Genomic DNA, 17,570 nt, shown 5'->3' on the forward strand with positions numbered 1-17,570 from the left:
TGATCTACAGGATAGCCTGCGCTACACAGAGAAACTCTGTCTCTTAAAAAAGGGGAGGGGTTGGGGTTTAGCTCAGTGGTAGGCGCTTGCCTGGCAAGTGCAAGGCCCTGGTTCGGTCCCCAGCTCGAAAAAAAAAAAAAAAAAAAAAAAAGGAGGTGGAGGTGGAGGGCTGAGGCAAAGGCAGGAGGGTTGTCATAAATTCAAGGCCCACATAGTCTACATGAGTTGAAAGCCTGATATAGCAAGACTGTTTCAAAACAACAGAAGCTCCTACTTGCCACAAGATTTTTCGGGTTGGTTTCCAACCTTGGCTGCACCTAATCTGCTTGCTCACAGAGACCCCCTTGCCCCTTGCCTCTTCCTCTCGTTCTTCTTTCCTCTATCTCTGTAGTCCAAGCTGGCCTCCTGCCTCAGCTCCCCCAAAGTAGCTAGGAATTGTACCAGGCCCAGCAAAAGGGAGAGTTCTTTTCTAATTTGAAACATCTATTTTGCGTATGAGTGCTTTGTCCGCCTGTGTAAGTGCGCCACATGCATGTCGGGTGTCTGCAGAGGGCTGGACAGCTGTAAACTGTAGACCTCTGGAGGAGCAGCCAGTGCTCTTAACTTCTGAGCCATCTCTCCAGCCCAACAGATATTTCTTGACCCCTGGTGGTTACCCAGCCACATGTTTGCTGCCCCAGAGCTCAACATTAGCCAGGCGTGGCCACAATGGAGTTTAAACCATAGACTTCCTGCCTGACCCAGCAGATGTGGGGGCAGCCACTCAGCACCCTGCAATTTCTCACCACAGTTACAAGGGAGGGGAGGAGTGCACCATGCAGCCCTCTAGTGGGCCACCCTTTGGTAGGACCCTCTTGCATACGCTCTTTCATCCAGCCTCTGAGATAAGACCATTATCTCTTGGAGCTCTGGGCCCTCATCTTAGCTCTCACAGTTCTCAGCCCATTGTTGGGTTTGTAGATTAGTGGTACATTTTAAAATGGCTAGGTGACACTCAGGATTCTCTGTGCAGTCCTCCCTCCTGATCACAGAGTCTGCCAGCAAGCAGCTCTCTCTGCTCCCTTCTCCTATGCTGGGAGGAGGCTAAACGTTCCCAAATAAAAGTTATTTGCAGGCCAACTTAGAGAGAGACCTTGTATTCATAGATGATCTGACAATTGTATTTTGTTTTGGTTTTGCTTCATTTTTTGAGACAAGGTTTCTCTGTGTGCCCCTGTTCTGGGAACTAGCTCTACAGACCGGGTTCGGCCTCCACATGCTGGGATTAAAGGCGTGCATCATTATCATCGGCTGACAATTGTATTTTAACCATTCCCTTTGATTTTTAAAATTCCTTGATAATGAACGTCTAATGAAATTGTAAGTTCTAATCCACCATGTGGTAAAAGCAGGCACCATTAGTGGTAAGATGGGCCACTGGTCTAAACTGTCCTAGATGCAGTGGTAGGGCTCTGGCTCCTCCCTGGAGCAGTACAGCCCTTCAACCCAAGCCACGCTGCCTCAGTTTAAGCCTGGTATGAGAACATTCCATCTGCAGCCTTCTGGGGCGGTGATCTGGTAGGGTTTCCCCAACCCGGGGACTCCCACCCTTGGGTTTCACTTCGCAAAAAAACCCCAGGCCTTGAAAAGCTCTGGGACTTGTGGTGGTTCAAGTTAAGAAGGGACGTGGGTGAGTTCCAGTTAACGTCTGAAACACGGAACTCTGTCATCATCTAATATTACACTTGTCATGGTATAGTGTACTTGGGGGTTTTTCTTCTAACCACTTAAAAATCCCAAGATCATTCTTAGGTTGGAGGTTGACTCTCGGGTGTAGCATTAGACTCTGATTGTTTCTACACCCTGTCAGCACGTGATTGAGACTCTGGCATGACCCACACAGGGGTTCCTCTTTCACACTTTTGAAGTTAAAAAGACGACACATTAATTTCTCCCTGGATTGAACCAACTATGGGCCCTTTCCACACCAAACCCAGACGCTCCAGTTGTTTTAAGAGAAGAGTTGGTCAGGCGGTTCAGAAGCTCCAGTTGTTTTAAGAGAAGAGTCGGTCAGGCGGTTCCCGCTTGAAGCTCCCTTATATCAAGCTTGCAGATAGGGCAAGAGGGTGGAGCCACCACCCACTCCAGTCTGCTAGGGACTGAGGAAACCCTGGCAGTTTAGTGGCAAATTGACCATCTTTGGGTATGTGGGTCTCCCAGCATGAAGTATCTTTTGTTGGCACCCACCAGTCTGGTCTTTACAACCGTCTTGCCACCCATACCTTAGCTTTCCCCATAAAATTGAACCATAGCTTTATATGTATAATTTAATGAGTGCCGTCTTCATGCACACCCGGAGAGGAAATTGGATCCCAACATGGGCGGTGAGCCATGTAGTTGCTGGGAAGTAAACTCAGCATCTCTGGAAGAGCAGTGTTAACTGCCATCCCTCAAGCCCATGAATCATAGCTGCTTTTTAACCCATTTTTAGTTTGTGTGTGTGTGTGCATTTGGGCGCAGGAGTGGATGATCTCTTCTGTTTGGGTAGTTTTTGTTGGGGGCCTGGCATGTCTGGGCACTGTCCCATTCGCTGTCACTAGTAATGAAAACTAAAATTTACTCATTGTACCTTCAATGGCCGACTTGGCCAGGCCTTACCCACTGTATTTCTTAACAATGCCTGTGTGAGCTAGTCTGCGGACTTACCATGGACAGACTATACTTTTAGGCTGAAGAGTCGATACTATCCCTTACTTGGCTTCCTATTCTTGGTCCTGACAATTCCTGGTATATGAAGAGTAAGATATGGGTTTTCAAACACACTCAAAATGGCCTCAAGCTCACTGGAGATTTGCCTGCCTCTTCAGTGCTGAGATTAAAGGAGCGCTCAACCACTGCCTGGACCAAATTATGTACCCTGGGATGGTAAGAGAGCGGGATGCCAGGTTATCCTCTAGAACCGGTTTGACTGACTGATACAGGCACTGGAAACACATACCCTTGACTGCTAGGCCCTCAACTCCCAAGTTTCTATCAGCCAAGAGCAGATCCTCAGGATCTCAAGGTCCCTCTGTACCTCATCCCAACTAAGCCTTGATGTGACCACAACTCCAGCAACCCTCCTCCATTCAACTAAATCAAAGTTCCAAACGGTCATTAAAAGTATGTATCAGGGCTGGGGATTTAGCTCAGTGGTGAGTTCCAAACGCAAGGCCCTGGGTTCATTCGGAAAAAAAACAAAAAAAAAAAAAAAAAAAAAAAAAAAAAAAAAGTGTATCCAGTATGGTGTGCGTCATCATCATCTGCACGTGCTTGATTGAGAATGGAAAGGCACCTTGGTTCATCTGGGCTGCCACCAGAGTCAGTTTGCCCCCCTCACCACATGTAGTGTGGAAAGAAAACAGGCTAAGACAATCATATATAAAATCACATTTATTTGAGACTGGGACTTTTGAAGCCCAGTCTGGCCTGATCTTCTAGTGTCCAGAAGCACTGATTAGCAGATGTATTTTTCTCTAGCTGGCTACAATGGCCACCGTTCATCTATACAGATGTCAGACAATAGGCACAGCTGGGTTTCTTATTCAAAATCTGAAGGAGTCTGGGAGGAGGACAAAAACATAGAATCAAGCTTAGGCCAGGAACCAGAAACTACGGATTGCTTTGTTAAAGGAAGGCCAAGGAGGCTTCAAACCCGATCAACACAGCTGGAGTCTCATTTCAGTCTCCATTTCCGCACCTGCAAAGATTAGAAACACCAAGTAATGCTGTGATAAGGAGGTACTATCACAAGATTAAGGGCTGTTGTAAATGCCCACTGCCCTGAGGGGCAGTAGCAAAGCCCAGCTAGACTGCACCCCCAGTGAGCCATGAGGCCCATGGTTTACTCTGTAGCAGCCCACTCCCATTCCGGCAAGACACATGACCTCATGTACACCATGATGAAATCAAACCAGAGGCAAATGCCATCTACAAGAACCAGGACCCAGAAAGTGTCCTATTTCGAAATAGTTTCATAAACTTCAACACAGCTAACCTTTCTGAGATTTAGTCATACGACCCATAACATGGAAAGGTCACAGGCTTCCTGTTTTATTTTATATATATGTGAGCACACTGTAACTGTTTTCAGACACACCAGAAGAGGGCATCGGATCCCATTACAGATGGTTGCGAGCCACCATGTGGTTGCTGGGAATTGAACTCAGGACCTCTGGAAGAGCAGTCAATGCTTTTAACCTAAGCCATCTCTCCAGCCCTCGTTTGTTTTTAAATACACTTTTTGTAGCCAGGTGACTGAATGACCAGACAACTACTAAGTCAAACAGAAGTGGAGCCTGAGCTTTCTGGCCCAGGCCCATAATTCAAACTCTGGGGAGATGGAAGCATGAGATCAGGAGTTCAAAGCCACCCTTGGCTGTAGCAACTTTAAGGCCAGCCTAATTGACAGGAGACAAAAATCCCAGATGTGGAGGTTGGGAATTTAGCTCAGTGGTAGAGCGCTTGCCTAGGAAGCGCAAGGCCCTGGGTTCGGTCCTCAGCTCTGGGGGAAAAAAAAAAAATCCCAGATGTGACCTAAGAGTGTCTTCTTGCACACTTACCGCTTCAGTGGAAGTTCCATGAAACAGCCCAATGGTTCTGAAGTGCCATCAAGTCACTTCTAGCTCCAGCTACTTAGGTTTCCTAGACGGAAGGAAGCGTCGGTGAGCCAAACACATAACACTAAGCCGGCAACCCTCCACAGACCTCACACCCCACAGCTTCCATACCAAGAGCAGGACACTTCCCTTTAGCACAACTCAGCCACGATTGGCCCTTCAGAAAACAGCACGGGCTGTAGGTCTGGAGATGCCTGCTATCAAATTTCAACCTCTCAACCCCTGGACAAACAACCACTTCACACGGTAACCTGTCAACCAACGACAGCCTCAGCAGAGAAAAGCACTTGCTGTCCTGCCTTACAACCAAAAGTCTCCAGGACCCACACGGTGGGAAAGAAAACCAATTCCTGCAACTGTTCTCTGACCGCTATGATCTATGCTATCCACGGGCCCATACATATGGACATGCACACAAAAGAAATAGAATAAAGGTTTGAGTTAAGGGGCTGGAGCGATGGCTCAGCACTGACTGCTCTTCCAGAGGTCCCAAGCTCAACTCTCAGCAACCAAGCAACCACGTGGTTGCTCACAAGCAGCGTAATGGGATCCGATGCCCTCTCCTGGTGTGTCTGAATAGGACAGTGTGCTCATATACATAAGATTTGAAATGGGGACCTGGTGTGGTGGCATAAACTCTTCACCCCAGCACTTGGGAGGAAACAACAAGCAGATCTGAGTTCAAAGGGCCAGAGACCCTGGCACGAACACACCCCAGGCCAAGCACGAAGGTCCATGCTTAAAGATTGGGAGTTCAAGGTCACCCTCACCTAACTGGTTGTCTTAAAGCCAAAAAATACCTCCCAACATCAATGCCTTCCACTACAGGGACGCCTTCCTTAGCTATTGGCACACGGGCCAGGCTTCTACCATCTGCGGTCTCTCCGATCCTGGTTTTCTTGCTTGCTAAGAACCAGGCCCAGGGCCCACCTGGAGCAAACACCATGTGACCACACCTCGAGTTTTACTTGAACTCATGCTGTATTTTGTAATTGTTAATACTTTGCATTAACTCTGGACCACAGAACAAACTCTACTCCCTTGTGACTTACCCAGGCGCCAGGTATCTGTCGTATTGTCTGAAATTTCTATAACCTTGCTCTGGAGAGAGCAGGGCAAGGCCTCAAACCACTTCACAATTGTTTTGGCAAGCACTGTAGGAATGCACAGGGTCACGGCAGACCCAAGCACGCTGGAGGCTTGCTAAGTGCATTACGCAAACCCTGTACAACCCACAGTCCACATCGCAGTTTCCCCATCCCTTGAGAACTCTAGGGAGATTAGTCCTGAAAGTGAATTCAAGATCCGGAGCTTGGCTTCAGAGGCCCCAGATAACCTCTGTTCTGGCTGAAGGAGTAAGGCTCTCTGGAAGAGGCCACCTTTCTTTCACAACTGACTTACCAGGACATCTTCTAGAAGAACTCGATCATCCCTTCCACGTTATGGGGCCACTCACCTGGCCTCGATGCCCACCTAGGAGGGGAGACAAGACACATTCAGCTCCAGCCTGGGCCTATCACCCAGTTGTATGCCCTCCAAACGTTCTTTCGTAAAAAGAAAATTAAAAATCTCTTGAGGGGAGACCCCGCTTGCTTCCGCAGGACTCGCTGAGGTTTAAAAGGAATCCCCTAGAAACAGGCGTGAATCACCCGGTGGCACGTGTTTCCCCACGGGGAAAACGTCCCTGCTTCACCGCAGGCTAACCTCCTGCCACCGTGCTCCCCGATTCCTACCTGGACTCGAAATAGCCCTGCACCGCGCCTGTACCCTGATGACGAAGGATGCAGAAAAGGTGAGGGCCGCAGCACATGCGACAAAGGAGCCGCCAACCATGGCTGCCATCTGAATGCGCACACGTGTCCCTAAAGTTATGGCCACAGCAGCGAGCGGCGCGCGCCTGTAACGACGTCACGCAGCCCCGCCCCGAAGCCGCGTGCGCGGGCTCAAGGATGGTGATGTCAGCAGTCCCAGGGCGTGGTCTCAAGCGCGGGCTGCGCCTGCTGGGCCCGCCCTGGTGTTGGTTGGTGGTTGACCGCAGGCGGACCTCAGCCTCGGCGGTCGCCTTCTACATCATTTCCTCTTAGTAATCCGGGTGACAAAGCTAGGGGCTGGAACCGGGCGTAGCTAGGGCAGTTCAGGCTGTGCCTTCGGGGCCGGCGCCCAGGCTGGGAAACACGTGGGCGCGGCGCCCTGGGATAGACCAACACTTGGTAAAGTGATGTGCATAGACCAGCAAATGAGAGAAGGCGGGAAAGAAAACCTCCGTCAGCCCTATCTTCCAGAATCTTTATTTTCTTTACGTTTTGTTTGTTTTGTTCTCCGTGTAGCCCTGGCTGTCCTGGAACTCACTCTGTAGAATAGGCTGGCCTCCAACTCTGAGATCCACCTGCTTCTGCCCCCCACCCTCCCAGTGCTGAGAGTAAAGGCTTACGACACGAGTGCCCTTCTTTTCCTTTCTTTTTAAAAATATATGTCTCCCTTTTTTCCCCTTTGCAACATGAACTGCTTCATGAATTTGCCGCAGAAACAAGCACCACAAGAACCAATTTTTTTTTTTTTTTTTTTGGGAGGTGGATGGCTTAGTTCTAGGTCTAAAAAATAATGAAAGCCCAAACAATCTCTGGTTCATAATGCCCTGTCAGAAGCTCAGACATCCCATACAGTGCCCAGATAAACCAACTGAGAACTGAAGAAGCCCGATGGCATATTCCTTTATATTTTTTTAAAGATATATTTATTTATTTTATTTTATACGAGTATATTGTAGCTGACTTCAGACACACCAACAGAGGGGATCAGATCCCATTACAGATGGTTGTGAGCCACCATGTGGTTGCTGGGAATTGAACTCAGGACCTCTGGAAGAGCAGTTAGTGCTCTTAACACCTGAGCCATCTCTCCAGCTCCCCCCCCCTTTTTTAAATTTATCTTTACTTTATGTGCCTGAATGTCTGCCCGTGTAAGGGTGTCAGATCCCCTCGAACTGGAGTTACAAACAGTCGTGAGCTGCCATGTGGTTGCTGGGAATTGAACCCGGGTCCTCTAAGAACAGCATCCAGTGCTCTTGACTACTGAGCCATCTCTCCAGTCCCGATGGCACATTCTTTTTTTTTTTTTTTTTTTTTTTGATCTCCAGCCCCTGAGAAGGGCACATTCTTAATGAATACTGAACACACAGTTTGGGCTGACTAGGACACCATGATGGTGGAGAGATGGAATGTTCAAATCAAGCAGCACAATTATCTGAGGATATCTACATATGTGTGCGTGTCTCTATGCACACATGCAGTGTCCTCAGAGGCCTGCTCATAAAATGTGGGTGCTGGACACCAAACTCCTTGCGCTCCTCTGCGAGAACAGCAAGCACTCTCAACCACTGAGCCATCCTTCCAGCACCTCTCTAGTCCCTCTTAACAGCCACGTATCGCCAGCCTCTATATTGACCTAATTAATAAGTAGGCTTCTTGCGACTTATCATTAAGCTTAGCAGACAGACGTCTAGCCTCCACTGTCCCTGACACTTAAGAATGGTAAGAACTTCTGGAACCTACAGAGGGGATTTCCGCTCTGTGCCGTATTAGGCTCCCCGATGCTCCATCAGTGTAACTGGTAAACCCATCCACTTAAGGATTTCCTTGGCTCTGCCGTTATGAAAGGGCACGTGACCCCCTTCCAGGGAGGAGCATGTTATTCCGTATAGCTTGAATCCATGTTTCTCCATTGTCGCACATATTTGGCTCAGAATAACCTGCTTTGCCATTTCCTATAAAGAGTCATCATCTCATGTTGACAAAATATTGTAAGCCACCTTGGATAAAACTGCTGTTCCATCGTCAAATTGCTAATTTTTTTTTTCAGGCTTACATCTGTAGGAAACCAGAATGTGCCACCCCCAGATATGACTATAGAAATCACGGACTTTTTATAGTTACAGGATAAAAGAAATTCATAGATCAAGGCTCTTTTCAGATCTCTCTTGGTTTAGGTGAACACGTGTCCCACAGTGTGGGTTTGAACACTTGAATCCTGGCGCGTAACACTGTTTTGGGAGGTTTAAGAGCAATGGTTCAGTCTTGTCGGAGGAAGTGTGCAGTGGAGGAGGGCTTTGAGGGTTTAAAAACTCTCGCCCTTCCTGGTTTCTCCTCCCTTCTTTGTGCTCACACTTCAAGATGTGAACTGGGCTGGAGAGATGGCTCAGTGGTTATGGGCGCTGTTCCCAAGGCCCCAAGTTCAATACCCAGCAACCACATGGTGGCTCACAACCATCTCTAGTGGGGACCAATGCCCCCCTTTCTGCTACGCATGAAATATTTAAATCTTTAAAAACAAAGCAAAATGATGTGTGCTCTCGGCTTCCTGCTCCAGCCTCTGTGCTTGCCACTGTGTTTCTCTCACCTTCATAGTGATGGACTCTTGAACCTTACACCCAAAACTCTTTCTTCTATAAGTTGTTTTACTCCCAATGTTTTATTACAGTAACCAAGAAGTAACTAACATAAAATTCATTGGTAGAAACAACAGGCAGGCAGGTCGTATCAGTAGGTTTTTTGAGACAAGGTCTCATGCACCTACCTGGGCCAGCCTTGATCTTGCTATGACCTCGAAATACTGATCCTCCTGCCCCTCTGATCCTAAGTGGATTATGTGGGTGTGCTGTCATGTCTGGCTTCTTTTGCTCAGTGTAGATTGGAATCAAAAGTAGGCAAAGGGCAGGTTCCTTAGCGTTAGCTGCTCTGGGCTCTGACTGGCGGCAGCAACCTGGCTCTCAGTGTCTCTCTCAGCATCCAGAGCCTGAATCTTATTCTGCAGTACTCCTGGTAGTGGAGCCAGGAGAGATTCCTGTGGTTTTCTAGCAGGCCCTTCTAGGAGTTTCTGCTGTAGTTACTGGAGACTGGCTGGCACGCTGCGCAGGGCTAATAGTCCTGGATGTTATCAGCTCGTTAATGGTAACGAGAGAAACCTGCTCTACCTGAGATAGAAATCATGAACTGGCAAAATAAACCATCCCAAAGTGGCTTTGCTGTGATTGATTGTGGGTGTATAGAGCGGAGGCTGTCCCTGGATTGACCGGATGTGGGTGAGGGGAAGGTTGTAAGGTTGTTTCTGGTTATCTTCAGACAAGTTATCACCCCCCTCAGTCAGTCCTGGATGGACTGGTGGACTGAAACTCACCAAGCAGACCATGTTGGTCTCAAACTCAGCCAGGCTACTAAATCCAGGGAGGGAGAGTTGAAAGGGTGACGATGTATCAGGCTTGAGATCAGCCCGGATTCAAAAAAACAAAAAACAAACAAAAAACAAAACCAAAAAGCAAACAACAAACAAAAAACATGCATAAGTCACTGAATTACGATTCTAGCTGTTTTCGTTGGGGTCTGAGTGACATTAGTCCCTTAAACAATCAGACCACTTTTATATATCCTGGGACCGACAACCAGCAGCAGATTACACAAGAAATCAACCCTCAGCTATAAACACTGTCACAGGAAGCCAGCTTGGTGTAAGTCAGACTTGCAGGAAGCTCTCTGGTGACAATCAAAAAGTCAATTTATAACTTCTGTGCCAGCTCCAAATATTCAGGACCTGATTAATATTTGACGGCTTCCCTAATTTATACCCTTGCTCCCAATTTGAGACGAGCTAGAAGAAGACACATATGTTCCCCTATCCAAAATATGTGAGGGCACAGAATGGACAGACCCTAATCAGATGTGTGAACAGATGTCCACAGTGTGAGGTGCCCACAGTAGACAGCTTCTAACCAAGCCTGTGAGGTGTTCACAGAGGACAGACTCCTAGTATCTAATCAGGGCCTTCTCCTCTCCCTCCCCGCCTTATTCTTGTCTTTGTCTTTTTTGTTTCGGGTTTGTTTGCTTGTTTACTTTGAGACAGAGACTTGCCATGTAACTAACCCCTGCTGCCCTCAAACCTCAAACTCCTGGCAATTTTCTTTCTCTTCAGCCTTTTCTGTGAAAAGTACCAAGCCTGTTGGGAACCCAGTACGAAGGTCCTTGCGCCCACAGATCTCCGGGAAATCATGACCATTAGGTACACAGGATGGTCCTCTCAAAGGAATGGGTATAGAACCTGTTCTTCCATCCAGAAAGTTGGGGATTGGAGGTGATTGATTAATACCTCCTGGTGATCGGCGTGATCACTGGGTCAGGCCATACCCAAGTCCCTATAGCTAGAATCAGATACACCCAGTAATCGAAATGAGCCTTTCATCCAGGGGCTCCCCAACCTTCCACAACAAGGACCAGAGATACCAATAGTCTAAATGACTCTTACATTATCTATATAGCCAGAGACTCCCCAGAGCTCCCACATGCAGGACCAGAGGTAGCTAATAGCCCAAATGACCTCTACACTATATGTTTGACGGAGACCGAGCTGTAGTCTTCCTTGGGTCTATAGCCTAATACAGAATACAGGTATCCTATCTCCAGAATATTATTTCTTGGAGAAACCCTGAGTTGAGTTTCAATGTAATTATGCTTTCTTGTGCACCAGAGATTGTGCATCACGACACTTTTCCCCAAATAATGCTGGGTTTAAATATACAGGCAGTAAATCCCGTGACATCAGAATCTCTGAAAGTTATGACCCAGGTTTATGAAATCAATCTGAATCGAGTTTTTATTCTCATGTCTTCGAGGTTCATTCGCTTGCCCATCCCTGCAGGGTTCCCCACACAAGTCCACCCTTAACCAGGACATTTTTGTGTTTGTTGCTTTTTCAGACAGCACCTCATGTAGCCCATGATATCTTTGAACATGCTGTGCAGCTAAGGCTGGCCTTGAGCTCCTAATCATCCTGTTTTAGCCTCTGGAGTGCTAGAACAAAGCGAGCCACACACCCGGCAGTCAGAACTGTCTCAAAGTGTTTTCTACTACAAAGCTTTTCTTTTTTTACTGCATGTCTTTGAGTCTGTAAACATGGTGGTCATAGACGCCCTAGTATAGCAGGCTCTGGACAAACCTCTGGAAAAGCCTCTGCTTGTTTGGTTTGGCCATTTTAACTTATTTACATAGATAATCACTATATAATCATCAGTAGATGGATTTTTACTTGAAACATGGACCGTGTAGGTAAAGATGAGGTGGGGCATTTCAAGTGGTTCACAGGGAGCAGAGAGACTCAGGAGCTCCAGGGCAGTCTCAGTGCTAAGGGAAGATGTAGTATTTTCTGTGTTACAGAGTGATAAATATGGAAGAATGAAGCTCATCGGGTAAGGTGCTTGCCAAGTATACACACGAAACGCTGGGCTTGTTCTCTAGCACAGAGTAAACCCTGCAGCTAGTGGTACATGTCAGTAATCCCAGGACTCTGGAGAGAGAGACAGGAAGGTTATAAATTCAAGGCCCTTTTGGGTTAGAGACCAGACTGGATTGGAGGAGGCAAAGCAAGAGCGCTCTATCTGGAAGGGTAGGTTAAAGCAGGATTGTGAGATGGCTTAAACGCCAGGCGTCTGATGTTAAGCATTTAAAGACCAAGTGAACTCTTTCGTTTGTGTCTACGGGTGGTTGCAGAAGGAAGACTAAAAAGGCACTTCCGGAACCTCAGCTCGGTCTGCCACTCGGTGGAAATACACACACTTTTGAGAAGTCCTAAAGGCCAGAGGATTCCGATGGCATTGTAAGCAGAATCTAAGGCTTTCTGCTCCTATTACCAAGAAGCAGAGACAGAACTATGTGAGAGGAAATGAGTCTGTGTCTGGCAGGCAGTGTCCTGGGTTTCCTGGTTCTTGGCCTTTTTGCCTAAGAATTTAAAATGAAGTGCTGGCTGTATTTACCTTTCTATTGTTATGATAAAATACTGACCCGGAAGCAAGGGTGGGGCAAAGTTTTATTTCAGCTTTCGGGTTACAGACCATAGAGGTAAGTCAGGGAAGAAACCTGAAAGCAGAAACTAAGGTAGAGGCCATGAAGTAGCTTGCTCCCCAGGACTTGTTACCTTTTTTTTTTTAATTTATGTATTTTTATTATATGTGCATTGGTGTTTTTTGCCTTTGTGTGTGACAGTGTCAGATCCCCTTGGGACTGGAGCCACAGACAGCTAGCTGTGAGCTGCCCTGAGGGTACTGGGAAATGAGCTGGAGTCTTCTGCAAGAGCAGCCAATGGTCCCAACCCCTGAGTCATCTCCAGCCCCATCAGCCTTTTCATACCACCCAGGATTACCTGCTCAAAGGTGGTGCTGCCTACAGTGAGCTGCACCCCACATCATCATTAATCAAGAAAATTTGGAGCTGAAAGATGGCCCAGTGTTCAAGAGCACATAATGCTCTTCCAGAGGGTTTAGATTAAATTTCTAGTACATGGTATCTCCCCACTGTTTATAACTCCAGTTCCAGGGATGCTGCTATGGGCACCAGGCATGCCACCCCCCCCCCCAGTACATACAGTTAAATACATGCAAGTAAAGCATTCATACACATAAAAATAATCTTAAAAAAAAAAAGGTAGAAAATGCCTGGCAGGCATGCCCCAGGGCAATCTGATGGAAGGAAGCAATTCCAGCTGAGGTTCCTTTTTCCCATATGACTCTAGTCTGAGTCACATTGGTGGACACTAACCAGCACATAATGGCTCACACAGATTTGTAACAAGTAAGTTTATAGGGAGCAAAGCTATATAGTACAGAGCCGAGAGGGCCAATTGTCTGAGGCTTCCTTTTAGGAGTCAAGAGTTGGAGCTTGATGCCTAAGGGGTATGGGATGGCCAGTTCTCTAGGCTACTGATGTGTTAGGCCAGATAATAATTTTTTCAACTGTATATATATCCCTTCCTATAAGACCCGACTTTAATCATGTGCACACCCAGCTATGCACTGGCATAAGTTAGTAAATGGGGAATTCTCTCTGAAAATTTGTTTGGGGCGGCAGATTTGCTGTACTGTGCATGCATCCTGAAAGAAAGAGCTCAGGCTGGATAATATCCCTATCCTGTACCAGGATGCAGTAGAGACATAACTGGATAAAACTGTCTAAATTTGATTATATCGGGATAGAGAAACTTATACTATTTTACAGAGAGAGGAGCGTGTGCCTAATGCAGGTTTGGGTCCAAGATTGCTAGATGCATCATTCAGAGAGGACGTTTGTGCGTAATATGTGCAGTAAAGGATTGAGGCTGCATTATTAGAAGAGGGGTTGTTCAGAACCAGATCGAGTCCTAGGCTATGAAACTATTTCCTATGCTTACAAGTCTCAGTTATTACAAGCTCTCAGGAAGAGAGTAATTTCATTCCATTCAGCCTCCCCTCTAGCAACTACAACTTGTGAAAAGATGAAATAAAATTCAGGCCATAGGGGCTAGAGCGATGGCTCAGTGGTTAAGAAGGGAATACCACATAGAGTGTCTGTGGAGTGCTCAGTGACAAATGGGACATCTATGTCATCCCCCCCTACCCCACCCCCGCCCCAGGCTCCCAAGCTCAGGAGCCATCACAACAGAGAAAGTAGAAGATTATAAAAGCCAGAGTTGCATGGCAGTGGTACACACCTTTATTCACAGCACTTGAGAGGCAGGGGCAGCAGAGCCCTGGTTTCTAGGCTAGCCTGCTGTACACAGCAAGTGCAAAGTCAGTGAGAATTACACAGAGACTCAGTTCAGAGGCTGGGAGGAGGGCTGAGGCTGTGTAACAGTGTCTTCTGGACATGACAGGACTCCTACACTCATGAACTCAAAGCAGCTGTGGATGCTTGCTTAAGACCTGCACAAGATCAGCCAGTCAACATTCTAGCATGGACTAGGAAAGGATTCATGAGCCTCCCCCCAAGAATTGTGAACTGGAAAGGGAGGAATCATATTTCTTTGAGGGCATGGCTTCCTCTTGTAAAGATGTGCATGTGGCCCTGAGAGAACATACTACACTTAGCAGGATATTTAGTATTCTAAAATAAATATTGGCTTCATTTAGTTTTTGTTTTTTTTTTTTTTCCTTTTGAGACACAGTTTCTTTGTATAGCGGTGGCTGTCCTGGAACTCTCTCTGTAGACCAGGCTGGTCTTGAAGTCAAGAGATCTGCCTGCTTCTGCCTCCCAAGTGTTGGAATTAAATACATGTGCCACCATGGCCCAGTTTAGTATTAATTTAGGATCAGTAAAGTCCTTACTGTGGGTTGGCATAACAGCAACCAACTTGCAGCATGCTTTTGAAAAAAATAAAATCACCTGATCCTCTGGAATTGTTCTGTGAATGTAGTAACTGCATACGATGACTGTTAAGATCTATTACGTTGGGGCTGGAGAGATGGCTCAGTGGTTAAGAGTGCTGACTGCTCTTCCGAAGGACCTGGGGTCAATTTCCATCACCCACATGGCAGCTTATCACCGTCTGTAACTACAGCTCCAGGAGTTCTAACACCTTCATATAGATACATGCGCGTATGTATGTATGTATGTATGTATGTATGTATGTATGTATGTATGTATGTATGTATGTATGCACACAAACGTTGTATACACTCCAAGGAGGTTCTATTGGCAGCTACGGTTGATCTTGAACTCATTTTCCTGTCTCTACCAGCCCAGCCAGGTGCTAGGATTACACAGAAGTGCGCTGCCACGCCCAGCCAGAACAGAAAGTTACTAGAAAAGTTCCTTGTGGCTCAGTGTAAAAAGCAAGAAATGCCAAGTGGCAGGGCGCCCAGAACCTAGGTTGGAGACTGGCTCTGTCCCTTCCCAGGGCTTGAGGCCCGCCTCCCAGATCGCGAGGCAGGCTGGGAAATCGGCCTCCCTAAAGATGGCGGCAGAATTGAAAAGTTGGATCCACTCCCGCGCGGCCCTGAAGGGTTCGGGCGAGCTGGGGGGTATTGGGGCGTCTTTCCAGAGGGGATGGGAAGGACTGGAGGGTAGGCAGATGTACTCCATAGGCCATGAGGAGGCGTGGAGGGGTCCAGAATGAACCTGGACCTCTTCAGGGGCATTCGGGAGAGCCTTTGCCCTGTAAGGAAGCGCCCTCCTTGGGCCCAGCGGTTTTCTCTGGGCGGAAGTGCGGGAGTGCGGAGGCTGTGGGCGGGGCATGAGGGGGCGGGGTCTCTGCGGTGGGCTGGCTCCCTAGGTCCGGAAGTGCGGGTGGGGCGCGGCCGGGGCGGAGACTGCGGGCGTGCCGGCGGCGCGGTGAGCGCGGGGGTGGCGGGCCCAGAGCGAGCATGTAGCGGCCGCTGGCGGTGGGGCTCCCGGGGCGGGCCGCGGGGGCCGCACGCGGCGACATGGAGGAGGAGGGCAAGAAGGGCAAGAAGGTGAGCGCTCACCGGCGCGTCCTGCCGCCGGGCGGGGGCGTGGGGTGGGGGTCCCTCGGGGTGGGCGGGCGGCGGAGCGGGCAGGGACAGTGGTCAGGTGGGCCTGCGGCTCCCGGAGGAAGTGCCGCGCCTTTCCGGTAGGGGGGTCCCTTTTGCTGCTCGCCCCCGGCCTGCTCCAGACGGCCTGTCAGGGGGCCCGCCTTCCCCGCGCGACGGGCTGGGGCCACAAAGGAAGTGGGCCCAGCGAGGGGCCAGAAGGTGGCCTGGGCTGGAACTTGGACCACTGGGCTGTGCCGCGACCGGCGAGGCTTTTACTGCCCACTTGGCTTTGTTTTTGGATGTCCAGTAAAAGCAAAGATGGACTTAGCTTCTCGGCGGGTTCACTCGTCGACTGTCGCTCGTATTTAATACCACTGAGCGATTTTAGTGACGTTATGTTTGGCAGTAAGATTTAGGACATGGTTCAAGAGGCTCCTTCGTTTCTGTAGTTTAAAAAATGTGGCTTTAATTACAGGCTTGAGTAGTTGATAAAGAACATTTTAAGGAGCCTGGGAAGACCATGTGGGGATAAACTGCTTTAACTGCCTTTAAAGCGAAAACTGGGGTTTGATAAAATGTATCCCTTTCAAATAAATGCTTTGCAATCTTAATGTTTGCCTGTCATTTTCATTTTGATAAATGTGTGCACGTTGTGGACAAGTTTAACACAGACTTTGATGTCCTGGCTCAGTTAACCACCCGGCCTCCTTGTAGCCTTTAATTGGCCACACCACTCCTCACCTTGCTTTAGGAAGTGTCCCATTTTTCAGAAAGTCTTACTTGAAATAGAGTGTGGCCAGGTGGCCTTCAGGGAGTCCAGGCCAGCGGCGGCGCTGCCCCCACTTTTCTTTTGTTTTAAGACAGAAACTTGCACTTGGCTGTTTGGATGTCCTATCAACTTGTTACCTCCGGAGATGGTTACAAGTATAGAAAAGGGGGGTTTGAGCATTGTAAAAGGATTTAGCTAGAAAAGAGGAGTGCTGTTTAGGAAGGACCTGGCCCAAGTGTGGATGAGGCTGAACTGTGCCAGCCGGTCTTTGCAATGCCAGTAGCCTACATCCCTGGAGACTAGTCATTGTATTTGCAGCACACTCTTAGTGCTCTGTAAGACACCTGGCCCACATTCTTGTTTGGGACAAATTGCCTGGCTGGTTTTTGTTGATTTGTATATCATACAAGTTCGGATAGAAAGCAGAGGAGCAGAGCGGTGCATTAAGACTTTCCCCTGAGCTTTCGAATCAGTAGCGAGAAGATCTTATAGTTACATGCTGTGAAAAAAACAGAAGTACAGACTAAGGCAATGATTAATTTCATTGTCTCTATTAAAGGAGATAATGGGTTGTGTCAGGATCTGTGCTAGCAGTTGTAGGCAGTCTGCCACCTGCTTTAGTTTGTTCCCTGTAAGCACGTGAGACAGCCTTTGGGACCTGAATTTCTATGTAGGCCATGACTTAACACAGTTTACCAGGTATCTTCTGATCAGGAGCTGGCAGAACCTTCTTCACGTGTTTGTTTGTCTTTGAGATAGGGTTTCTTTGTTATGTTGCTCTGGCTGTCCTGCAACTCTATATCTAGATATCTGGACCAGGCTGGCCTTGAACTCACTGAGATCCTGCCTCTTCAGTATTGGGTTAAAAGCTGTGTCACTA

General features: G+C 47.9%; 1 protein-coding gene and 1 non-coding gene across 2 annotated transcripts in view; one reads left to right on the plus strand and one right to left on the minus strand.

Moving 5' to 3' along the window:
- Nucleotides 1-5,710: 5,710 nt before the first annotated feature.
- Nucleotides 5,711-5,843, minus strand: LOC116912959. The gene has a single exon (XR_004389526.1). It is a non-coding gene; the product is annotated as a small nucleolar RNA SNORA9 (small nucleolar RNA).
- Nucleotides 5,844-15,738: 9,895 nt separating this feature from the next.
- Ccm2 (CCM2 scaffold protein) overlaps nucleotides 15,739-17,570 on the plus strand; it is a 49,534-nt gene continuing 47,702 nt past the window's right edge. The window contains exon 1 of the mRNA XM_032916033.1: nucleotides 15,739-15,882. Within this exon, the coding sequence (XP_032771924.1) occupies nucleotides 15,853-15,882 (30 nt within the window). The 5' untranslated portion in view covers nucleotides 15,739-15,852. The remainder of the gene's footprint in view (nucleotides 15,883-17,570) is intronic.

Source organism: Rattus rattus, chromosome 11, assembly GCF_011064425.1.
Source record: "Rattus rattus isolate New Zealand chromosome 11, Rrattus_CSIRO_v1, whole genome shotgun sequence".
Lineage (NCBI taxonomy): Eukaryota > Metazoa > Chordata > Mammalia > Rodentia > Muridae > Rattus > Rattus rattus.